This window comes from Rhineura floridana, chromosome 16 (assembly GCF_030035675.1).
Source record: "Rhineura floridana isolate rRhiFlo1 chromosome 16, rRhiFlo1.hap2, whole genome shotgun sequence".
Lineage (NCBI taxonomy): Eukaryota > Metazoa > Chordata > Lepidosauria > Squamata > Rhineuridae > Rhineura > Rhineura floridana.
This window is the reverse complement of record NC_084495.1, coordinates 33,761,104-33,787,811: the sequence shown is the minus strand read 5'-3', so window position 1 is coordinate 33,787,811 and position 26,708 is coordinate 33,761,104. Positions and strand designations below refer to the sequence as shown.

Here is a 26,708-nt window from a genome sequence, read left to right as displayed (position 1 = left end):
TTATTTGTTTCAAGAAGTTTTAAGGTATTTTTTACTGTTTTGCCCCTTGCTTGCTGCCCTGAGCTCCTTTTAGGAGGCAGGGCGGGATAGACATTTTATTATTATTATTAATAATAACTTTGATATCCTAGTATTTTTTTAAGTGGGTGGGATTCTATGTGAGCAAAAGCTGTTACAGTGCAGATACTTCCCTCATGCTCGTATCAGAAATTAAAACATAGCTCAGTGCATTTAAGACTTACCTGCATATTTCAGAAAAAGCACATGATACAGTCCCACTTCAAGTGTTGTGCAGTGGTTAGAGTGTTATACTAGGACACGGGAGACCAGAGTTCCAATCCCCACTCTGCCATGAAACTTGCTGGGTAACCTTGGACCAGTCACAAACTCTAAGCCTAGTCTACCTCACAGGATTGTTGTGAGGATAAAATAGAGAGAGAAGAGAACCGTGTATGCCACCTTGAGCTCCTTGGAAGAAAGGTGGGATATAAATGTAATAATAAAAAAATAAGACTTCTGCCCCTCATGTGCCACACTGAAGGCCCCACCTGAGCCCCTTCCTCAAACATAGAAATGAAATATGGTTACAGGAGAGAGGATCTTTTCAGTGATGTCCTAAAGAGGATCCCCAGACATCGACTTCAGTATCTTATTGGTGCCAGGGAAGGTTTTTTCCTCCTCCAAGATTCTCAATCTAATTTTTAAGAATAATTTATTCCAACGTTTTAAATCTCTGCATTTCACAATGGTTTACGTTTGGGGGCTGTTGTTTTGTCATTTGTTTAGTCTACAAGAATTTTTCTTTTCTTTTTTGTGAATAGTGTTTTGTTGAGATTTCTAGTAAATGTAACAACAAACAAGTAAAATAACAATCAAAGTACCATAAACATGTCACTCTATATAAAATAGAAAAAAAGTACATTCAGCAACAGAAGCTTGATACATAAAAGAGAGAGAATACCAGAAAGCAGAATAATAGAATTAAAAAGCGGGGTACACATCCCACCAAAAGGAAGTTAATGATGAGGGTGGCCTCGCTTCTGCCACATCAATAGCATAACATAAAAAGGGATACCATCTTGGAATAAATTTATCGGAGGATGTCTCCCTCCCAAGCTTTTCCCCCCGCTTGAGTTAATTTTTCATCTAGTGCTAGTTGTCTACAAGACTGCTCCATAGTTCTCTGTACCATGTCTGAACAGTGTGTGAAGAACATCAGAAGATCTCTGATGGATCAAGTCAGGCCAAAGGAGGCCCATCGAGTCCAGCATCTTCTTCTCACAGTGGCCAACCAGATGCCAACTGAAAGCCTGCAAGCAGGACCTGCGTACAACATCGCTCTCCCCAACTGTGATCCCAAGCAACTGGTATTCAGAGGCACACTGTTTCCAGCAGTGGAAGTAGGCCATAGTCTATGAGAAGTCTGCAAACAGGGCCCAAGTTCAACAGCGCTTGCCCCCTCGTGATTCCCAACAGCTGGTGTTCCAAGGCACACTGTCTCCAACAGTGGAGACAGAACATAGCCATCATGGCTAGTTGTTCTGCCATGGCTGCTTTTGTAGGCTTGTTGTGCTGAGGTTCTGGTTTTGCACAATGGGTTTCATTGGCATTGCAAGTTGCATTATGGAGGTCAACGTATGTGGTTTGGGTTTGATTTTTTTTCTTGCCAGGAAAAATTATTGCCTAATGATCTCCCTCTTTGAGTTTACTGGTGTCCTCTGTAATTAGGATATTTAAGAACAGATGAGCTGTGTTGTTACAGGTAGTAAAAAGCACCTTCCCCCTTTTGTCTTTGACACTGCATTTATACCAACAAGAAAAACAACAAAAGAATTATCTCCCTGCCATGTCACAGGTATGTTAATTACTCCTTTTGTAAGAGGAGCCCAGCAAATGAATCTGCATCAGGGATCCAGATGAGGACATCTGTGACTTTGTCATTTCAAACTGAGGTTAATAAGGCCACATCCCAGCAGGTGGGATCAACTGGCTGTCCTCACAGTAGGGTCTGAGCTCAACACCAAAAGGTGACGAGGAAGCGCCTGCATTCTGGTTTACTTGCATCCATTCTCTACCTCAAAATTTAGTTCTCTTGTTGCTGTGGAGGTAGGCTTCAAAGATTCCTGTCACTGTGTTGACTTTGCTGCTGATTAAGGTCTGCTAAGGTCCTCCGTGGCGCAGAGTGGTAAGCGGCGGTAACGCAGCCGAAAGCGCTGCTCACGGCCGGAGTTCGATTCCAACGGAAGGAGGAAGTTGAATCTCTGGTAAAAGGGGTCGAGGTCCACTCAGCCTTCCATCCATCTGTGGTCGGTAAAACGACTACCCGGCATATGCTGGGGGGTAAAGAAAGGCCGGGGACGGAACTGGCAATCCCACCCCATATATACGGTCTGCCTAGTCAACGTCGCAAGACGTCACCCTAAGAGTCGGAAACGACTCGCACTACAAGTGCGGGGACACCTTTACCTTTTAGTGAAAGAAAGAACCTTCCCTATCCAGCCCAGCATGGAAACAGATTGGTCAATCGGCAGGTGAGGCAAAGTCATATTGCAAGGCATTGAAGACATTTGGCTGTGACATTTAGGCCCTCTGGTGGCGATTGGCTAAGTTTCACTGATGTCACAGAAGGGCAGGGGAGTCGGAGAGTCTCATTGGCTGGCATGCTCAGTTAGAGAGAAGGAAAGGCAGGCAACCAGGTGCAGGAAAGGAGAGAGCGAAGAAAAGGATGGATCAAATGGGGCATGGTCTAGGAGCAGCACATGAATTACTGGGGAACATTTGGGTGCCTTATTGAAATCCAAACCCCGATTGCACAGGTCAGGGATGAGGAACTTTTGGCCTTCCAGTTGTTGCTGAACTATAACTCCCATTATCCTTGGCCACTAGCCATGCTTGCTGGGACTGATGGGAGCTGTAGTTCAGCAACATCTGGAGGGCCAACGGTTCCCCACATCTGCTGTTAGTAGAAGAGGATAGCTTTCCCTTCACCTCATGCTATTATTAATTGGAAGATGTAGAAATCATCTTATCCTTTTGTTGTTAGGGTCTCCTAACAATTCTCAGCTCCCTTGACAAACTACAGCTTCCAGAATTCATTGGGGGAAACCATGACTGTTTAACTGGTCTAAGAGGGCTTTATGTGTGTGGTATAGATACAACTTAAGCCTGGTCAGTTTTTAGTGTGTCTGACTTATTCCATTTGGATTTTCTACTTTCTCTTTACTGGGTTTTTTTTTCATGATTGCCTGCATAATAATGAGCTATTGCTCAACCTTTTGGGGGAGGGGACATTCTAAGACTTCACAGGGAGGAATAAGTTCTCTTTGCAGAACATGCCATCCTGAAGCATTGAGTGGAGAATGACTCCCCAGATGCATGAAATATTAACGTTTCCTCCTTCATCCAAGGCAAGTTTTCTCCACCTTGCGTGAATCATACCCTGGATGAATTACAGCTTTTCAAGGTGGCTACTGCATTTTGAGTGGTTTGGAAAAACACTGGCTGCCAGTTTCTTACTTTCTCTCGGCACTTTTGTCGTGATCCTCTCCCTCCATGGCAGGTCAAGACCTAATCATAGCAAGCTTGCAGGAAGTCTGAAAGTGATAGACCCCCGTACGGCCAGGAATGAAGCTAGCAGTTATAGAAGAAGCCAACAGGGCCATAAGCTCCATGGCAGAGCATCTGCTGTGCATGCAGACGGTCCCACAAGAACATTAGGAGATCCTGCTGGATCAAGCCAATGATCCCTCTAGTCCAGCACTCTGTTTTTACAGTGGCCAACCAGGTGGGAAATCCATCCCCTCCCCCAAAAAACAGGTCAATGAGGATTGAGCATGCTCAGTGGCCACAGAAAGCTAAATGACTGGGGTGGGGGTGGGGAAACCAGAGGGAGAAGGAATGGAATAGAATATAGTGTCCTGAAGGAAGGCATGGGTGGCAGGCTGGCTAGAACACTAAACAGAAGTGTTCCATACTGCAACATCTTGTTGCAGGCCCCAGTTGTAGTTTTCTGTTTGTCAAATAAAGAGTTCTATGCTAGCCTTTTCCTTTGTATTCTTTTTTTATGCACAAAGGATTTGCTTTCATGGGAAAACAATCAGACAAACAATCCCTAATCTTCTGCCTGAGTTTATACAGTCCAGGGACAGGTTTTACTCCCTCACTTGCTATTTGTGTGATAGCAGCTCCAGAGACATCAAGGTGGGGCTGTCACTTCATTTAGGAACTTTCTGATGGATTAATTTTCTGCCTTTTAACCAATTCTTTCAATTTCAAAATTGTAGGATTTGGGGAGGAGGTAATTGATTCAACCTACAAAAAGTTACATGGAACTGCATGATCCTTGGTAAATAATGAAAAACAAAGACAGGTGAGTCACAGATGAATAATTCTTTGGATTTTCAAGAGCTTTCATGTGAAAATATAGTTATCCCCACACACACAAGAAACAACTCAGTTATCCAATTAGCATACCTAACGTCACAGCACCAGCTGCATCTAAAAGAAATAAATGGCAGAGCAGTTTTAACAAGCCGATTGCTTAACTTTCTTAATTAATTGTACAATCAATGATGCCAGCTTCAAATTTTCAGAAAGAAAAGAACAAAAGTCATGCTACAAACTGTCCAGACATGGACAACTGTTTTTAAGGGTGCTGAAAGTGGTGGAAGAGCCATCACTTCCCATGGTGTACAATACAGCTCTGTTTTGCTCTATTACTAATTTCGGTCAAAGACGTTTGGAAGGTTTTTGAAAACATACATACCTCACCAACCTATTTAACCTGAGGCAAAAGTGGGATGAGTGTACACAACACAAGCAGTTATCTCTCTCCCAAACTCCTTTTTTTAAAAAAGCCCACCTGTTCCCCAGGTGACACCTTCTCTAAAGCCAGATATTCATGTTAGTTCCTCATGTTCTCATCTCACCCAGAAACAACATTAGTAAATATTTAAGTAAGGGCTGTAGCTCAGTGGCAGAGCATCTGTTCTATGTGCAGAAGGGCCCAGCTTCAATCCTCCAACATCTCCAGGTGGGACCATCAGATACCTACTTTCATAAGTGATATAAGATACTTTCATATGATACCTCTTTCTGAAATCCTACAGAGAGACTAACAGTTGACATTACTGAGCTAGACTGAACTGCAAGGGCGCCCTCTGCAGTGCAATACCAGCCTGCCGGAACATTTCATCAGCTGACCCCCCACAAAAGCCAATCCCTGACCACCAGCCCCTATAAAACTTTGGCCTCAGAGCTCCTACTCCCTTGAAACTTGACCCCTTGGATCCCACAAATTGCCTAGAGATTGACTGTTGCTCAGGGCCTGTCTCTGAATCTGTCAAGCCAGGTATCTCAGTTTTTGAAATCAAATGTTGGCCACCCAACTTCTAAATGGGTATGTCAAGAGCAGCACACTTGCCAATGTGACTTCATCTTTCAAAGCAACAAGTAATTTGATATTGGCAGCACCATCAAATGCAATTAAGGGTGATGAATCAGAATACACTGTGCCTGTAAATACTGCAAGCATCAGTATGTTAACAATATATCACTAATTAAGGGGAGGATCCTAGAGAGGCTGACATTGAGCACTCCCGATAACTTCTAAGGGAATTTTGGATGGATCTGAATTTCATATTGCAGAGATGAACATTTGTTCTCATTGCCCACAATGTTTAATATTCAACGTTTGCCAACACGGGCAATGGTTCCACGGACCAAGTGCCTAAATCAATACCAGCAGCTACCAATCACAACTCAAGACTTAGCTTAGATGTCATACCCTTGTCACTTTTGAAATCTGCCTGCTTAAAAAAAAATTCCCCAGGTTGCAAAACCCACAAGCAGCAAACCCTTTGACAAAGGGAAAGTTGACGAAACTTGTGCACTTTTCACCTGCATTGTCCAAACAAAAGACCAGTCAACGGGATCAATGGAAGGGCGTAATTCTCCGACCAGACCTGCAGCTTATTATCTACGCAGCTGTGACCTGGCCACTGTATTTCTGTCCATCATCCATCATGTGTTTACTAGAGCTGTCATCTGATCAAAGAGATCTGACTCAGTCATATGAGTTTTGTGGTCTGTTCATCAATTTGCTAAATTGGTAAAACAATCTGCACCAATTATATATGAGGAGAAAAAAAATAGTTCTGAGTGAGGGAAAATGCTTATAGATGGCGCATCTCTACAGCCAACATATTAGAAGAGGCATTTTCTCTTCGCTGACAGAAATGTCTCTTCCATCTGCAGTTCGCCAACCAGTGTTTACAAAAATGCATAAATTAGGGGGAAGTGTGCATAAAAATGAACATATGAATGAAAATGACCTACAAAAATGCATTATATGACAAGAAATGGCTTGCAAAAATGTATATATTAGTCAAAACTGCCTACAAAAATGTGTTCATTAGAAGAAATCCACACTAAAATGCTGGAGAATTTTCATGAAGATTTTTCATTTAAAAACATCGCAAATTGCCACAGAACTGAAAATGTGGAGAACTAAATTAAGACTGGAAAAATGACACACCGAGAGAACCAACATTGACAGATCTTTCCATCCCTACTCTTGTGGGAGCAAATTCCATAGTTTAATTTTGTGCTGCACGAATCTCTCAACTTTCCACTTCACTGGATGTCCTTGAGTTCTAGTGTTAAGTTCCTCTTTGTGGGCTTCCCATTGGGGTATGTGGTTGGCCAATGTGAGAATAGGATGTTGGACTAAATGGGCATTTTATCATATGTGGTGGGTGTGCCCTGTAGTGCAGTAATTTTGGGTTAATTTTTTTCCAAGAAATCTCATCAATTGTGTGCCAAATAATTCCACTCAACCCTGGTTTGGCTCTCCTTTCTATTTTCCCAGAGGAATTCAGCCAACTCCCTCATAAAAAACATTGTTTTCCTGCTAATGGTTGCCAAAATGGAGATTGCCACCATTGGAACCACAGTTCAGTTTTTACCCTTGGTGGTGTAAAGTTTGGAATCTTGTGCTGAAGGAAAAATTGACTCAGTGTAATCAATTAAGTAGGGGAGTAACAAAATTGGACACTGAGTCTGGTGGCCTTCCCTGATTTACCAGTCCAGGCTGTATTAGACATCCTCCAGATAACCACTTACCTTTTTGATCAGATCATCTCCTGCCTTATTGACTTTTAAGTATTTGTATCTATCTTTTACTCTGGTCTATACCTATCTATGCTGTGTTAGGGCTTCACTGTATATGTTTTCTGTATCACACTTTGGATATATATTTGTTGCTCCCTAGTTCTTTGTTTATGGTTACTGTAATTTTATTTGTTTTATTGTACTTTCCAAAATTCAGTAAAAAAGATAGCTAAATAAATAAAAATAAATAAACTTAGGAAGCAGACCTTTAGTGTGGTGGCACCAACCCTTTGGAATTCCCTCCCCTTCAATATTAGACAGGCACCATCTCTATTATATTTTTGGCACCTACCTTCCTTTCAAGAAGCCTTTTAAGCAGAGATCTTATCCCAGTCTGCGTCTGTGTTGGAATTGCTGTCTAAAATGTTTTTAAATCATTTTTTTTTAAAAAAAGATGTTTTTAAGATGTTTTGTTTTAATATGTTTTAAAGCAGAGCTTGGAAAAGTTACTTTTTTGAACTACAACTCCCATCAGCCTGGCTGGGGCTGATGGGACTTGTAGTTTAAAAAAATAACTTTCCCAAGCTCTGTTTTAAAGTATTTTGTTTTTAAGATGTTTTAGAGTGCTTTTAGTGCTTTTGTTTGCCGCCCTGGACTCCTGCTGGGAGGAAGGGCAGGATATAAATCAAATAATAAATAAATAAATATAAATAAAATAAATAATAAATAAATGTCATTGCTTGGCCACTGAGAATGGAATGCTGAACAAGATAGACCTTTGGTATGATCCAACAGGGTCTCTTCTTATCTTAATTTTAGATCTTCTATAGCAACTTGTTATGCAAACAACCCTTAGTATTCTTACTGTATTTAAGCGCATTCAAAGTACTTTACAAAGATTAAGTGACCGGGCCAAGAAGTGTAATTTTGGGTTTTGAAATTCATTAGGTCAAGAGAACTGCAACCTGAGAATTAATATTACTTTAGAGGAATAGAAGCGGATACAGGAACTAATGGCTTGGATTCATACTAAGTTGAGGGGAATTTATATTCAAATGATATTGGACTCTGTATCAGAGATAGCCAATGTGGGGCCCTCTAGATGTTGTTGGACTACATCTCCCATCATCCCCAACCAGCATGGCCAATGATCAGGGATGATGAGAATTGTAGTCCAGCAACATCTGGAGGGTACCTCATTGGCTCTCTCTCCCAGCTCTATATAAACGATAACAAATATTCAATCTGGCAAAGAACAATTGTTGGGGCTACCAATTCCTTCTTCTCTGCTTATTTCAATCTCATTTTCTGGGTTTCCCCCTCAATCAAATTTTGGAAATGAATACTACAATTGCTTCATGAAATGGCAGGTTCTTGTATACCCTCCTGTTAATGTTTCTTTTTCCAGCAACATCCCATATGTCCTGGATCCCTAAGGCTTCAGTTCTATGTCCATTCATCTGTAAGCCCCGGTGGATTCAGTGGGGCACACCTCTGAGTAAACATGATAGGACTGCATGGTTAAACTCTTAGTGAGCTTTGCTGTTGAACCTCTGTGGAATGCTGTCTCTGCAATTAATTACAGCGATGCATTAAATGCTTCTAGCTTTAATGATAAACTGCCTATTTAAAACAGTGCACACACCCCTCCCAGCTTAGACATTTAATGCAAGTAGTCTTCACTGAATGGGATGTTCAGAGCTGACAACACACCACAGTTGAACCAGATTTATGCAGAACTTCTTGTGCATAATAAAGATGTGTGTTGCTTAGAGGTAATAAATTTGAAACGCAAATCAATAATTGTATGTTATTGTTCTACTAATGTTGTATTACTTCTGTGGACAAATGTTAAACTTGCATTAAAAAGACTGGCGGGGGAGAGAAGAGAATTTGGCCAGCAGTGTTGCAGTGCTATAACAGTTAAACTGACTGCCAGTCTGATTGTGGACACAGTTCAAAGTGCTGGCTTACTAAAGTAAGGGTAATGAATCTGTGGCTGTCCAGATGTTGTTGGATTGATGTCCCAGCTCCCGTTAATCCCAGCCAGCATGGCCAGTGGTCAGAGATGATGACAGCAGTGCTGGTTAGTGGCTCCACATCAGTAGAGCAGTGGAATTTTCTCTGTGTTTTAGTCTGAACTTTCAAGGAGCTGTCCAAGGTGCTTCAGCTGACATGGAACCACCAGCCACCACTGGAGGAGAGCTGTACTACAAGAGTGCAGAACCTCAGGTCTGGAGCCAAATGTGATTCTTGAAGCCTTTCCGTCTGACCCTCGTGACTCTCCCCAGGTTACATCCCCTCCCCAGCCCTCTTTTGCATCTTCCTCGAGTGTTGATGCCTGGCTGAGATATGTCCTTGAACTGCGGTAACACTGCTTGCTTGTGAGGATGGAGGATACAGGGGGCCATATGAGAGCGTGCAGAAACTCGCCTGCTGTACAAAAGTAAAATATTCAAATTCATTGCTCCAGTATATTTTGCCTCTGGCTCCACCCGCCACTGGCATGTGGCCCACAGAAGGGAATGTGGACCTCAGGCTGAAAAGGGCTGCCCACTTCTGCTGTAGTGCAACAACATCTGGAGCACCAATGGTTCCCACCTCTCTCCTAAATGGCTCTTTGACCTGCGGTGTTATTTTGATGAGAGTATTTAGACTGAGTGAGCCATTGCGCTGATTTTCTGCTTTGATTTTTCTATTTGAAACCTTGTCATCTGCCCCGAGGTCTTTTGACAAAGGGCAGAATGGAACGTGTGTAAATAAATAAAACCTGCCCATTGTCATGAAATTTTTGTACAAGTTTTAAAGGGGGGGGGAGAGAGAGAGGACTTGATTGACATGGAGACTAGGTTGCCGGCACCTCTGAAGACTATGGTCATCCCATAAATTGATAATGTGGGTTTATCTGCATGCTCTAAGCCCACCTGTGATGTTTGAAGTTCAAAGAACACAGCCTCAGTTGCAATGCTCTTTAAAATACCTGCCATTGTCTTCTTGGAGCTCTCTGTACTGGAGCTAATATGCTGTTGGATCTCCTTAGCCATGCAGGCTAGATAAAAAAATTAACCCCTGTCTCTTTGCTTTACCAAATGAGGCCATATAATGAGGTTGTACAAATGATGATTATGTCAGGACTAGCGATGCAACCAGCAGTTATTAAGATATCCTAAACGGTCTGTGGAACTTTGAAAAGTTCTCAACTCAAGAAGAACTTTCAGCTTAAGCAGAATTTAGTAATGGGAAAGACTACCCCAAATCACCCCCACTTTGCCTCACTATTCAGGGTACACATTGATCTATTTCACATCACCACTGTGATATATGCACTCTGGTACACATTCTTTGGTCGGAGAACTCCACTCCAAAAGTCTGAGGTGTGAATTTCAAAGAAGAGTTGTTTTTCACTTCATGCTTTGGTTTGGGAAGTCGTTTAAATATCTGTCCTGTCCTGGGAGGGTGGGGTTCAGTTCTTGGACAGTGCATCGAAAGTTCAGACTAAAACCCGGAGCAGATTCATTGTCCCACTGACATCGGAGCCACCAGCCTCCATTGAATGTAGAGTGATGCCAACTGATTTTATACTGCCCGATGGAAAACAGGTACAAAGGTTGACTGCTTCACATGACAAGATGATCTCTGACCACACACACGACTGCCAGCACTTGAGAGGGAGGGGTGAACCCATCCCACTCTCTGTGCATGTCCCTATCATGATGCCCATGTGATGAACTTTTGAAGCAGGGAGTCTATTCTAGTAATTTTTGAATGAGGCTCTCGGCATTTTTTATAACTCTGGCAGCTCAGGGTTCTAAATCATGGCAATCAGGGATGGGGGAGGGGAATTGGAAGTTGTATACATTTTAATGAGAAACCACCAGATTTGCGCTTCTGGAACAAATACACGAACTGCATCACAATTGTCTCCAAATTTTGCGATGGAGTTTTCAGCTGCCTCTATTTAGGTCAGGGTGATGCTGCATTGATTCAGATTTTTGGCATGAATGTTTCTTTCAGCCTTCACAAATCTGGTGCCCTCCAGATTGGCAAGGCTGGTTTGTTTCATGCCTCATCTCTATACCAGCCTGATAGCCCATTGCAGATCAGAGGTGTCTAACCTCTGGCCTTCCATATGTTGTTATCATACTGGGCCGCTTGCCAGGCTGGCAGGGGCTGATGAGAGTTGGAAGCCAACATCATCTGGAGGGCCACAGCTTCCCCATCTCTGCTGCAAATGGAGGACATTTTAAAAATGCTTTTCATAAATTAATATAATACTCAACTGCACCAGGCTCCCTACTGCAAATGTTCAGCCTCCAACTTGGGCTCATCTGGTAACATAACATATAAGCTGCCTTTTACAAAGTCAGGCCATTGGTCCATCTAGCTCAGTACAGTTGACACTGACTGGCAGTGGCTCTCCAGGATTTTAGCACTACCTGGGGATGGTGGGGACTACACCTGCAAGCAAAGCAGTTGCTCTTTCACTGAGCTACAACCCTCCCCTTGATTTATTTATTAGTTTTGCCCTGGGCACCAGCTCTCCCCACCACCAAGGCTGGCCGAATAGCTTTGCCACTGAAACTGACCAGACAGAGGTGGTAGTGATGAGAAGGACTGGTTCTGATGCCTTCTTTAGGTCACAGTAGCATTGTGGGTACCAGGGCCCTTGGGAAATTCCACTTCCCAGGCCTCCTGGGCCCTTAACGTCATTTCCCATGGGTCCCAGAATGCTGTTGCAACAATAAAAGTCACAGCAGCAGCAGCTCTACTCATTGCAAACCAATAAACATAGTTAAGTTTTGTGCAAACAAGGCTGGGAAGAGGTGACATAAAGGGCTGAGGTAAAGAGGCTTCAGAATGGTGTCTAGCTGGAGGGCAGCTTCCAAAGCAATGCATTCAGATGTCACTGCAGTTCTCCATAGCCCCATCAAGTGAGAGATAAGATCTGAAGCTCAGAAGAAGCCTGGACTTAAAATGAACTAATTTGGGCACGGCAATGAATTGAGCCTGAATGAGCTTGCCTTAAGCAAGGCAATGGTAAGAGGAGCCCAGAAAAGCTGCCGCCACCACCATCAATCAGTGGGAACATAGAGAGATGCCTTATACCAAGTCAGACCACTGGTCCATCTAGCTGACTATTGTCTACACTGACTGGCAGTGTCTCTTCAGGATTTCAGGCAGGAGTCTATCCCAGCCCTACCTGGAGATGACGGGGATTGAACCTGGGCCATCTGAATGCAAGGCAGATGCTCTACCGATGAGCTAGGGCTCTTCTCCAGTGTGACTAGCTGCATGTGTGAATGGGCCATTGTAGGTATATAACACCACACGCATAGCCTCATGTCACTTCAAATGCAGCACTTTTCTGCACGAAATCATTTCGCACATAATGCTGCCAGACATCAAGTGGAAGGTGGCGAAGTCTAGGGAAATGATGTGCTGTTTGTATTTATTGAAGCGTTTTACCAACTTTTCCTACTGCTCGACCTTGTTTTGATAGGATTTTGATGGAGCCCTTCTGGAAATCACAATACACGCAGTCAGCCCTTTGAAACTATTAGATGCTCCTGTGCTGTGGTTCCCAAACTTTCCCCCCCTATGGACCACTTGAAAATTGCTAATGATCCTCCAGGACCACTTGATGATTTTTCTGCCTGTTGTAGCGATTGGAACACACTGTGCTACATGCTGTACGGTTTTTAATTGTATTTCTATTGCTTCCTTTTTTTCTTACATTGCATTCCATTGTCTTACCATCTGCATTCCCTAGAAGAGGCATATATATAACTAATATAGCCGCTCTGGGCTCCTGCTAGGAAGAAGGGCGGGATATAAACCAAATATTATAATAAACAATACGAATATTTCATGCATACATGCCATGGACCACCTGAATGAAGCCTGTGAGCCCCTGGCGATCTGCAGACCACAGTTTGGGAAGCCCTGCTCTAACGCATGGGGTATTGAAATCTACTTTTTAAGGACTACAGGACTGGGTTTATTAGTGAGGATGTGCTGAGATCTTTTTTAAAAAATAATAATTAAAGGCACCAAATAATGTTTTCTGGACTTCACCGAAGAAATGATTACATTATGTTTCAAACAGGGCAGGGCAGCAGAGAAAATGAAGTATTGGACACACACACACACACACACACACACACACACAGAAAGCTTATCTGGGGCTAAAGAGAAACCAAAATCCTTGAAAAAGGCAAAAAGGAAAAGCCAACAGTCCAGTTCCTTAGCAAATCCCCAACCACCTGTGTTACTTCTTAGACTGTTTTAATGCAGAATTCCAAAAACAGCCACAACAACTTCCATGCAATGAATGTTATATTCAACAGGAAGGGGGGGGAATTATTCAGAGGTCTGAAAAAACTTGTGGGGACACACCTCAGTACTACTCAGAACAGACCCATTAAAATTAATGGGCCTATGTTAACCATGTCCATAGATTTCAATGGGTTTACTCTGCGCATGACAAATACTATACAAAACCCAAAGGGTATTGCTCGGTCTGTGAAAATTCTGGGCAGAATCATTCTACATTTTTTTTCTCGCCCAGTTTTTGAGATTGATACAAGAAAGAAAGAAAAATACCACCAGACAACTGGAATAGAAAACGTTGGCATCGCAAGGAGAGTCAGGCGAAGGAACCCCACCATGTGCAAGGGTTTTAAGACACATGGCTATGAAGAAACCAATATCAAAAGGATGGCATGCATTGGGAACTGAATGAAAAAGGCAAAAATCAAATTGTTCTGTTTTCTAAAAAGGTCACAAGAGGATAAAATCGAAAGCCAATCCTCATCCCCAACCCACGACACACACTCAACTTGCTCAAGCTGTCCATTGTGACGAGATGGATAAATGTTAATTCAACACATGCCCCCGTCGCTGTTTCTGACTTCATTTTAAAATGATACATGTGCTAACTTGATAATCATCTTCCCCCCCCCAAAAAAACAATAGCCTCTGTGGTGCTCAACATCAATCTGTTGATCCCTAACCCATTATAAACTAAAATGGGTTAAAATGAGGGGTGAGGTAACAGAAGCAGACCTGAGCCCAGTCAAAGTCTAGTGAGGATACTTTAGGCCATCCCTAAAGTCTTTTTGGACCTAACCCTGATGTAGACTAAGATGCGAGCAATCTTTGTTAGGCCCTTATTTATTTATTATTTTTAAGGAGGGTGTGTGAACCCTCCATTCCAGTTCACTCATGGTACAGAGTCCTGGATCAACTAACTGCTGCATAATCAGTGATAGCCCTGGCTAAAATAATCATAAACCCAATCGTGGAAGGGTTTCATTCCTAGATCCAAAATTTTAAAAGCATTTGTGTATGCATGTGTGGGTCTGCGGTATAAACAGGTGAAGCTGGAGGCTGGTGCGCAAACACATGTGTGTGGGCATGTTAAATTTAGTAATGTTAAATTTAGCAAGTAAGACGGCAATGGGCATCTTTGGCACCAACCTTGTGAACATGGAACAGATTGTTTGGGAAGCATCATTTTCTACTCTCCCACCCCCCAACACACACCCATATATAAATACTCCCCACATAAAGGCAGGTCCACACCATATATTTAAAGCACATCCAATACACATTTAAAGCACATGATGTCCCTAGCCTCCCCAAGGCCTAGCATAGGAAGAGCTTTGGTCTCAATCTTCACTGCTACAGGGTTGTCTATGAAAGTAATCCACTGGCGGTAACCTCTCAAAGTCCCCCCACTCCCTGTCTCCCCCCCATTTCATCTCCATGGCGAATTGTTACCCAGTTTATACATTCAGAAGCAAACCAGTCCACTGCATGCGAAAAGGCTTGGGTGTGTGAGGCTGGGGAGTGGCTAAGAGGGGCAATCTAGAGTGCAAAGCATCACTTGCCCTCTCGGGCACATGCAACCTTTGGTGGACAACCTATAAGAAGCCTTCCCCTACACGCACACACAAACGCCACCACCAGTTTTCCACACCTGTCCCTCTGCCCTCCCCATCCCTCCTTCGCAGGAGTGGGTTCCAAACAGCCAGACTCATAAGTCTTAAAGGAGTCAGAACAAGGCTAGCCTATTATTTCCATCCCAATGTGGGCTAGAGTGACCCACAGCGATAGATGCGACAGTAGATGGACTACTTAAATACCAGGTAGGTAAGGGACCCTCTTTTGCACTGAGTTGCCATGTGGGTGGGTTGGGGGGATCCATTGCCCTTCCTCCATCTGTAGCACCTCTGAAGATCTTTGGGAATCTTGCAGGGTTTGGGGGCAGGGAAACGTCTCAGGGTGAGAGGCATGAAGACTTCTGGCTATTGCCAAGAGGCGTATGAGAGAGCATCTCTGGCTATGCTTACTACAACCCACCCCGGGAGGAGGGGAGGGAAATGGCACGATGTTCCACTTGCGCGCACACATGCACACACACCCCTTCAGGCGACAAACACTGCCCCAATTACTACCAGCAAACCGAAAATACAAGAGCTGTTGTGTGTGGGGTTTACATTCCCACAACTCCCTGTGCCTTGAAACCTCCAGTTCTATGGCACAGCATGACAGCCGGCACATGCTGTCTCTCCGTGTCCGCACACAAAGAAAAGGACCCTGGACTGTCAGTGTCAAGGAAGGCACTGCAGTATCGAGAAAAGGTCTCTTTCCCAAAATGTAAAAAAAAACCCTCCCATGGTGGGGAGTGGGAAGCGGAGGATGAAGAGGATCTATCAAGCCCAGCCACCTTGGAAAGCCAGCCAAACATAAAAATACAAAATAAAAAAGCTTGAAGGGAGGTGAAGTGGGGGTGGGTGGGAAAAGAGGTCTCAAGGGGTCCCCAGTTATTCTTTCTTTCCAAAGCTCAGTTATGGGAAGGAAAAGCAGACAGAGAGAAAGACAAAGGATATTCTGGGGAGGAGGGGGGGCGTTTAGACAAAGGAGTGTTGGAGAGGAAGGGGGTTGAAGAATGCAGGAGGGCGGAGGAGGAGGGTTCCACAAAGGCACACACACACCTGGCTGGCTCCTTACCTTTAGAAGCATCTTTCTCATCCTTTGACTTGATCACCTTCCCGCTCATAGATCCCAGTTTGGATGTAAAATCCCCCCCCCAAGAGACCTCGTGGACAATCCGGCTGGACTTCCAAGAACACCAGGCAGGAGGTGGAGAGAGAGGGAGAGATTGTTTCCCTCCTCTTTCTTTTGTAAGGGAGGGGGGAAAGAGACGCAGGGGGGATCCTAGAAGCAAAAAAAAAATAGGGGAGGGGGAAAGAAAAGGAAGAAGGAATAAATAAAAGACCAAAAGGAAGTCTTTGCTAGCTGACTGGCTCCTCGCTTTTTTGTGTTTGTTTTTCTGGTGCAGAAGGGTGCTTCACACACACACCCCAGCACCACCACTGCCCAAGCCTGTCGTGCCGGTATTGGAGCGGCTTGCTGGTGCTCTCGCTCTCTCCCCCCTCCTGGCTAGTACAGGAGAAAGGGGGGCAGTGAAAGAGAGGGGGCTCCCCGGGACATCTGCAGGATTCTCCCTCTCCTGGCTGGGTCAGATGTGCAAGAGACAAACGCGGCGTGCTGCCTCGCTGCTGCCACAAATCCTCTCTGCTCCCCTCTCCTCTCGCCACCTTTCCCTGGGAGCAGGAGGGGGAGGACCACCCCCCCAAGAGCTGAAGCCCACCCACCCCCCAAACGCTACTGGCGGGTACAGAATTGCACGCACGCACACACACCTCTTTCCTGCCCGCTCCGGCCCAGGGCGGTTGGGCTGACTGGGGTGGGGGAGGCGTGCGATCTCCCTGCCTCCTCCCGCAACCCACAGAGAGAGAGAGAGAGTCCTCGTAAAGTCTAGGGAGGTGTCGGGGATTTGGAGGGGCTCATGACACTGCAGAGGGGGGCGTGGAGAAGCTGCCTTGCAAACGCAGGCGATTCTCCCAACGACCTGGGGGTGGGGGACGGCTTTGGAGAGAGCCGTTGCCCAGGTGAGGAGAGCAGCGTAGGGGGTGGGACAGCTGGAGCCAAAGGGGGAGAGGGCGGCCGCTTCCGCGGGGCCGTACACGGCGCAGAAAAGGAGGGCATGGCTCGTCGGCGAGGGACGGGACGGGAGGGGAGGGCAGGGCGAAAGAGGGTCCCGATTTGCGGACGCTGGCCGAGGTGCCCGTGTGGCAACCGCGGCTCTCGAGAGGCCAGGTGCCCCCCTCTGTCCTTGTCTCGCTTGCCCGCCAGGTGTGCGTCCTCGATTGGCAACTCCCGCCCCCTTTCCTCTTCGCTCTCCCTTCTGACCCGGACCGGGCATCCCTTCCATCCGAGGGCACCTTCAAAGGAGGGACCAGCTTCTGCTGAGGAAGGGGGAAGCCCGTTTTTGCTTCCTAAGCTGGGGTGTAGTCGTCCAGGGCCCGGGTGTGTGTGTCTTAGACCCCTTACTTTTTTGGGAGCCAGGTCCCAGCAGGCTCCCTGTGTCTCCAGCATCCTAATGAAAGAAAGGGGAGAAGCGAGACGAATCTTCTAACTGCCTTCCTTGTCCTTTCCCGCTGATTGGAGCCAGAGCGACAGGAGGTCAGTCAGCCACTGAGAAGACTCTTCTCAGTAGCGAACAATCTCTTTCCGTGCTTATTGCTCCTAGGGACGTCTGTTGTTGTGGAAGAAAGCATTAACAAGGATCGTTTTCTCAACCCAGCAGCAAAAAGGGGGCGGGAGTGGTGTGGCTGTGACTATCATGAAGGGACCCTGCACTTCCGATCTTGCCATTGCATTACTGTTCCTAAGAGAACTGAAATAGGGACCTCTTTGCCCTGGCCTTTGATATCTGGGGTGCAAAGCAGAGCAGGTGAGGGGTGCGGAGATGGGGTGTGACCTAGGGAGAGTCCTGGTGGCCAGACGAAGAGGCCTGGAGGGCCACATTCAACCCCCTGACCTGAGGTTTCCCCCCATTTAATGTGATACTCCCCACACACACAATGACCGTATGTCCTACTTCACAGGGATTCTTTGGAGGACCGTTGCTAGAAGAGAGTGCAGAAGCCTTGAAGTTGCCCAATCACAGTTAGCGCCCAAACAACAGACGGAGCAGGAGCCCCGCTCACCTTTTCATACTCTTTCTCACTATAGGGAGATGGACTGTATTCCTAATTACTGCATAAGAATGATTTCTAGATTTGCAGCCATACATCTAAATTACCGCATGCAAATCTGTGCCCCTTTTCATCCCCATTTTTAAAAAGATGTTTAAGTAGTCTGCCTAACCCTCCCCTGCGACGGTGACTTCTGGTTCAGCTTGACCCAAGGGATGTCTCCCTCAGCACATCTAACCCACGATTAGGGATGGATGAGAATTTCGATTCAGTTTGCATTTCAGTTTATCAAATCTGCACTTTCTGAAGCAGTATGAGAGCTGAAACACAGCCATCCTTCAAAATTCGCATTTATTAGAATTTGGGGATGCAGTTCGCCGACTAAACAACATTTACAAAAATGTATATATGAGGGAAAGTGTACATAAAAATGAATGCATGAGTGAAAAAACATGCAAAAAGGCATGAAATGATAAGCAATGGCTTGCAAACTTGTGTACCTTTGTCAAGACTGTCTACAAAAATGTTTATTTGGAGAAATTTGCACTAAAATGGTGGAGAATTTTCAGGGGGATTTTTTAAAAAACAATTCGCAGATTGCTGTAGAAATATAGAGAACTGAATTTAACTTTGGAAAAATTAGGAAGTGAGAGAACCGAAACAGACAGATGTTTCCATCCCTACCACGATAGGAGAGCTCTCTTTGCCACTGAAGTGTGCCAAAGGGAATCTCTTGCCATGGCAAAGCAATGTCCATACCAGCCCACATTCTGTGGGTTGATTCACACAATTACATTTTTACATGTAGTAGGCTCATCATCTGATTAAAGCAATCAGAGTTGATCACATTGGTTTTAAATTGTTTGATTCAAGCTGAATAAATGTGCACATGACAAAACTGGGTTTTTTAGGGGGGGAGCCCACCCTTTTTAGGTATTGTACATGATGCACATGTTACAGGAGAAGATATGTAGCTCGGTGGTATTGCATCTGCTTTGCATGCAGAAGGTCCCCAGGTTTGATCCCTGGTATCTCCAAGTAGGAGTGGGGGAGATCCCTGATATCTTGGAGAGCATCTGTCAGTCAGTGTAGACAATACTAAGCTAGATGGACCAATGGCCTGATTCAGTATAAGGCACTTTCCTCTGTTCCTCTGTATAGCAGGAGTCATCTTAAGAGAGATTTTCCCTCCTGCGGAAGAGAGGACCTCTTCTAAAATGGCACTTGCCATCTCCAGTTACCTTAGTCACACTTATACTAAAAATAATTACTTTTTATTTTAAGCAGTGTCACCTGATTAGTTGGGGTGTCTTCATAGTCCATGTAAAGTTTTTTTTGTTGTTTTCAATATAATTTTTATTAATTTCTTTAGACATTACAAACTCATAAAAACATGAGAAAATAAGGAAATATAAAGAAAATGAACATAATTCATCATTACATTTTCATATATCAATTCCATAAATTTGGGTGTTAAGTTGGGCCTTCCATTTATGCTATACATTAAATCAATTACATATTTATTGATTGCTAATATTTTTCCCTTCTGACTTCACAGGATCATTTCAGGGAGCTTGGTTCAACTTCCTTTTTAATTATGTGTCAACTATTCCACATCTGGGAATATGCCATTGGCACTATTGGACCCTCAGCCTGTTCACTAATAAATCTAATAAAATCAAACCAAGCCACTGTGAAATTGTCTCTCTTGCTTATATCTTGTGCTGTTCCTAACTTATCTTTAAGCTTTTCCAATAATGCTGTGTCCCGTACCATACAATATCAATATGCTATACTAGTGATGGGCTCCGTATCTTCAGGAATCGGAGTTGACATCTCATTAATTGTTATCTCCGATATTCTCTATCTTTGTGGAGAGAATGTTGAAGTAGCAATTCTCCATGCCTGTTTTCTGATTCATTCTTTTTTTCTGATTTTTTAAAATTCTTTTTGAAATCATTGATAGTGTGAGTGATACTTTTATTAATCTACTTTCTATGTAAGCTCTTCAAATATGTATTCCCTTTCACTGATGTCAGTGAGGTGTTGATTGTAACAGATAGACAGAAAACAGCAGGGGGGAATGAGGTTGATTGTAAGCAGAGGGGGAGATACTGACTTGATTATCTGCCTTAATCTGCCTGTAGTGCACTTGAAAAGGAATGTAAACAGGCAATAGTTACAGAGTTCAGAATAAAGATGGATACCAGTGGAGATTCATGAATAATTCACAATAATAATATTGATAATTTTCTGCAAAGCAAAAAAAAACACACAGAGGAGATTGGAAAAATGAAAAGATATCAGAGGAAAAAGGAATCAGATAATTAACAACCACCAGGGGGCCACACTTAAAAACAAAATGTAAAAAAGGAAACCGTTCCATCCCTACTCTATACTAACACTTGCAAGAGCCTTCCAAAATCAAGTGATGGTGAGTCATACTGCCAATAATAATTAAAAAAAACTGATTAATTTCTTATTCTGTAATTCCAAATCTTCATTCAAGCACAGGTTCAACAGCATCAGTTGTGGGGACAAATTAATCTGCTGTCCTATTTCCACCACAACTATTGCCCAGAACCTTTGAACATTTCAGCACTACCACCACATATGCAAATAGGTTCCTATTTCCATACAGCCCCTCCAACAGAGGGGTTGTATTGCTAGTTGCATAAATGAGATTTATCTAGGTGTCATATACCACTTGTATACCAATTTTACTGAGAGTTCTCTGTGTTTAGTGGATATTGAGGTAAAGTCACCCAGTCTTCTCTATTTATTTGAATCCCATTTCTCCCTCCCACCACATTTTTAAATCTAGGGTATGTCCATTTGTCTTATCTATTAAAATCTTATATACAGTATATTAGATATCACCCCCTTAAAACAATCAAAATAGTTCATCAGCAATTTTTCAAACCTGAAGGGTCTATGGATTACACTTTACCATCTGGCTGTTTAAAACGTCTTTCAGCTGCTTCCATAACAACCATGGGAGAGGGATCTCCCCCCTCCTTTTTTAATGATTACTCTTTCAGATTAAAAGTGTAGCCTTATGAGAGACAGTGAATATGTGGATTGATACTAGAAGATCTTTGTGGCGCTATGAATGCTCCAAAGCGGTATCATACCATTTCATAGAGCTATAATTTCAGAGTGGTTTAACAATCAATTCCTCTTTCCAGGATACTTTGGGAACTGCATCTCTAAAAGGAGAATAGGGGGTCTCAAAACATCTCTCAGCATCCTTTAACCAATTACATTTCCCATAATTCCTTTGGGGAAGCCACGACTGTTTCAAGTGGAATGGTAGTACTTTAAATGTATGTCAAACCTATGGGGCCTATAACTCAACCGTTCTTTTGAAGGTTTTTCAGGAGGTGGTCAGCTTGAGTTTTAAGAATGTATATCAGAAATTAATTGGAGCATAGCTGCATGCTTTTGCACCAATGCAGAAGGTTTGTAAGCAGTGATCCCTCAAACAGAGGCAAGGGAGTTAAGAAGAGCCTGGCTGCTACATCAGGCCAAAGTGGCCACCCTGATGCCTATGGGAAACCCACAAGCAGGCCCTGGTGCAACAGCTCTCTCCTGCACAGACCCATAACAGACCTGCACAACTAGCTGAATGCAATCCACCCCCTGCACCCTTCAGTCTGCCAAATGCAAGTCACCACATGTGGTTGGTGAGCTGTTTCATCGGTCACAGACTCTGTAGGTGTGCTGGAACTAGCCCTAGTTAATAGCTATTTGTGTATATCATAAATACTCTCTCACACACACAGACACACACACACATCCCTGCCTAGACTCTCAGGAAGCACCAGCACTTTAAGAGTGTCTGATGATGATAAGGAGGTGTGTGTTCCCAGCTGATGTCATCCGTCTCCTGTCCAATCATGATCAACAGAGCCTCTCTGCTTCATTTGTCCCAGATTTGCCGTTTCAAAGTCAGAACCTCGATAGTCTGACCCAGGCGCAATGTCACAGACAGAATTTAATGAGGAGGGGAAAATTGCCTTCTGGAGCTGTCTGGCTAGGTGGCAATTAATTCCCAGACCACGGCAGAGATGCATACAATGTCAGCCACCACGAGCCCCTTCAGATTGCTTCCTTTTTTTCTTTACTTTTACAAAATATTTAGCACACCCAATTCGTTTCTATACAGAGAGAGTGGTTTCCAGCAGGTCACAAATGCACAAAGATCGCAAAGGGGGGTTGTTTAAAGAGTCTAATTCTAGGAATGGTCAGAAGGCTCATGATATAGCCACCTTGCTGAAGCTCAGCAGGTTTTAATACGTGGATAGGAGTGCGTTAAGTTTCATAATGTTGGCAAGTTTGGATATTGTATACTACTCTTATATACTCAGTGCCAGATTTAGAAACAAGCCATTGCGTAGAGCCTCACAGTATGAGAAGCCTCTATAATACGCTAGAGATGACCAAGAAGTTGCACAAGCACTCTCTCCACCTGTGGGTCCCAGAAAAAACAGCATCAGAAGAGCCTGCTAGATCAAGCCAAAGGTCCATCTAGTCCGGTGTCCAGTTCTCACAGTGGCCAACCAGATGCCTGTTATGGGAAGACTGCAAGCAGGACCTGAGCACAGCACTGCTCTCCCTGTGTGTGATTCCCAGCAACTGGTATCCGGGGCATACTGCCTGCAACAATGGAGGTAGAACATAACTGGGCTGTGATCTGAAGGCACATAAGGCCAGCTCCCTGCTGAAGCTAAGCAGCGTCAGGTCTGGTCAGTGCCTGGATGGGAGACCGCCTGGGAACCATATGGAAGCCGCCTTGGGTTTCTATCATGAAAATAAAGGCGGTGTATAAATGTAATAAATAAATAAACAATAAAATAAGCTGTAGTTTACTCTCACAGAGCTACCATTCCCAGCACCCTAAACAAACTACAGTTCCCAGGATTCTTGGGGGGGGATGTGCTTTAAATGCATTATCTCTATTCAACCTAGAAGGAATTCAAGTTAGATTTTTAAAGGGCAGGGCAGAAATTGTACAAGTCAGGCCAAAAAAGGCACCAAGAAAGGGATCTCTCCCCAACCCTTAAATTCTGCATTCCAACCCTTTCGCCAGTCTTTCCCCCCATGATTCAACAGAAACCATCTGAATTAGGAACTGCATTCCATTTGCTGCCAGGGTGGGTGGGGTTGTTGACAAACACAGGGAGAGATCTGGAAGGCTAGGATGTCTCCCATAGCACAACCATGGAACAAAGGAGTATAAATATTAGAGCACAGACAGGGGTGGGGTTTTTTGGGGGGGGGTAGAGATTTCTCATTCCAAGCCCAGGATCTCCTGCCCACTTGCCCACCTTTTAAAATATTTTTTAAAAATTATTTTGCCAAATGGGCACTTGGGCAAAGTACTGGCAAATCTCCCCACCTGGCACCATCAACTTCTCCAGAGGCATCTATAGGTACAAATGAGCGTTTGTCAATTTTATGCAAATCTGTGTCATGAGCTTCTCTGCAGAATAGCTTTCTGTACCTAGCAATGCACACCTGAGTGCAGATCTCTAAAAAGGAGCAACCAAAAATGATCAAGTGGCTGGAAAGCCTCCTCCAGAAGAAGAGTTCAATGGGTTGGGGGACTTTTTAATTTTGTTTACAGGAGCATAGAGGGGCAGCACTCAGACAGCTTCTGTCAAATTTATTATTTATTTATTTAAAATATTTCTATCCCACCCTTCCATCCTATAATAGGCCACTCAGGGAGGCTTACAACAAAATCGCACACATACATAATAAAATTGTACACAATAAAGATCACCAAAACATTAAAATAAATTAAAATGAATACAGTATAATGCTGCCCTGGGCTCGTGCTGGGAGGAAGGGTGGGATATAAATCAAACAATAAATAAATAAAATAATACAATTAAAATACATCAAATACTATACACACACACACACATATATAAACAATGCTTTCAAATTTGCAAGAACTGTGTGTGTATGTGGGGGGGGAGGTCATCTGTTGAAACCTGAAGGAAGGGCAGGAGATTCAGGTCCAACACAAGAATTTCTTTACGTGGCACTAAATACAGTTTTGGGAATTCCTTGCCATAAGATGTGGAGGTGGCCACTAGCTTAGATAGCTTTAAAAGAGGGGATTTAGGCCAGCCTTCACCTACCTGGCACCCTCCAGATCTTTTGGACTACAATTCCCATCAGCCCCTGCCAGCATAGTTGTGCTGCTGGAGGTTGTTGGGAGTTAAAGTCGAAAACACCTAGACTGCACAGGTTGGCGAAGGCTGATACAGACAAGTGCACAGAGGAGGAGAGGTCTACCATGAGCTGTGAGAGTTAAGTGGAGCCTCCATATTTAGAAGCAACCTACCCCTGAATGCCACTTTCTGGAGTGGGCAAGAGCAAGAAAGGGGTTTTTGCCATCACTGCTGGAGGCCACTGTGGGAAGCTTGATTTGGTCTGACCAAACCAGGCTATCCTGGTGTTCATTAAAGCAGTTTTTCTACAGCAATAAGAGAACTGAGGAAGATATGGGAGCTTGAAATGACTCTCCCCAAATGGTACAAAAACTGGTGGTGCTTTCCCATGCCCTGTCTTGGAGGCAGCAGATCTTTTTTGTTCTCCCCCCTTTTTTGTTTTTCAAGGTTGGATCCGGTTCACCCAAACAAGTCAAGTTCGCTTTCCGTGCAACCTCCCCCCGCCTGCCCCCGATCACTGTGTCACCTACCTTGACCTGAGAGGGACGTGAACTGTGTGCTTTAGAAGCTATTCCTGGCCACGAGTCCCCAACACTCTAAAGAAAAATCCTTGATTAATCCTATGCACTTTTATCACGTGTGTGCTCTCTCTTTTTTGCTCCTTAAAAAAAAAACCCATCCACAACAACAAACAAACCACAAATCTCTGTCCTTAAAACTCTCCTCCTCCTAGTTTCCCGTGGATTTGGTGGAGGAAAAACCACTCTAGAGGCACAATCTGGAGATCACAGGGAGGACAAGGTGACAGAGCAATGCCCCACACAGTGACAAGTGTCATGGACTGCTTCAGAGGCCTCTCAGCCCAGCCAAAGAAGTGGCAAGTCACAGGGTGCCTCCTGCTGCTATTTTTAGCAGAACAGAATTCCCCAAGTTGTTTTGACTTCCCAAGTTGTCCTCCTGTAAGTGCAGGAGAAGGCAGCTGCGGGTCCAGATCGCCTTACAGCATCGAGGCTCTTTTTGAGAGTCAAAGAAATGTGTTAGAGAGGAGAGGCTAGAAAGAAACAAATGAGCACGGGTGCCATCAAGGAAGGACATTTGGCCCCATTTGGAGAAGGGCCCCTGAATGCATTCAGGCTTGTTTGCCACGTTTGAACTAACACACAAGTCCGTCTAACAAGGTCACCACTTGTAGGGATGGAGGTGAAATTTTATTCAGATTATATTTAAAGGCAAACTTAGCTGATTCACACTTCCAGACCAAGATGGGAATGGAAATACAATTGTCCTTCAAAATTTACACTCCTAATTTTGCAATGCAGTTCTCCGGGCAAGATACACGTACAAAAATGCGTATACTAGGGTAAAACGTGCCTATAGATGGATATATTAGTGAAAACAACATAGAAAAATTCAGGACTTCCGGGAAGGGTGACTTAGCCTGTGCCTGCTTTTGAGACGGGCTCCTGCCTCAAAAGAAGCTTATTCAGATATATCAGTCAGTTTTTTCTTTTTTTTTTGACTGATTAAACTTCTCCCGGGTAGGGAGAAACGAAGAGATTAACCTCAAAGCCTATTTTTGTTGGGACGACCAGATCTCATTAATTTATGGGACGAGGTCCAGCCGACGAAGGTGGGACGGATTTTTAACAGCAAGCTCTATCTGATAAAGCGAACGTTCACCTTATCTTCTAAGAGAGAACGCATTAACAGGCAAGCACCCTTCTTTCTATATTTTTCTTTTACTTGACTTAAATTGTTGCTGTTTAAAAGAGATTTGCCAGATTGATCAGTTTTTGACATCTCACTGGGGAGCCATAACTTCTCTCTGCTACGCACTAATTAATAGCTTATCTCTGTTTTTGTTGCAAAAAGCTGTCCTGGATTTGCATTCTAAAGATATACACAGAAGAGGGATTTCTATTCCAGATTTTTATTTTGAAAAATATTATACTGTTTTGAGACTACTCTCTTTTTGGTCTATTTTATTTTGACGAATCTGTTTCTGGACGATTGCCATTAATTGTTTCGATCCTGGGAACTGCATTTTGTTTACTTAACTATTGGAGAGATAAGGCTGTCTGCTCTGTTTATACTGTGATGTCACCAAGTTTGGAGTATTAACCCAATTGTTGCTGAAATAAGAAGTGGTTTTCCTATATTTTTCTTTTAAAATGGCAATTAAGAAAGTGGCTGAAAATCTGGAAATAACTATGTTTCAGAAAATAATGGATGAGATTGAGATAATGAAAATTGAATTGAGTAAAATGAAGCAGGAGATTAAAGATATAAGGGTCCCTGTGAGAGAGGTGACCCTGGAAGGGGTCCCTGTGAGAGAGGAGACCCCGGAGATTGGAACAGGGGTCCC

General features: G+C 43.9%; 1 protein-coding gene across 4 annotated transcripts in view; it reads right to left on the bottom strand.

Moving 5' to 3' along the window:
• The window catches only part of FGF13 (fibroblast growth factor 13), a 183,407-nt gene extending 158,220 nt beyond the window's left edge, over positions 1 to 25,187 (bottom strand). The window contains exons 1-2 of one of the 4 annotated variants that reach the window (XM_061598690.1): positions 24,874 to 25,187; positions 16,126 to 16,332 (exon numbers count right to left, since the gene is read on the bottom strand). In XM_061598690.1, the coding sequence (XP_061454674.1) occupies positions 16,126 to 16,174 (49 nt within the window). In that variant the 5' untranslated portion in view covers positions 16,175 to 16,332; positions 24,874 to 25,187. Of the gene's footprint in view, positions 1 to 16,125; positions 16,333 to 16,820; positions 17,006 to 24,873 lie in introns of those variants that run through there. The other 3 variants (XM_061598689.1, XM_061598693.1, XM_061598691.1) reach the window with 3 other exon arrangements.
• Between the last annotated feature and the right edge of the window lie 1,521 nt (positions 25,188 to 26,708).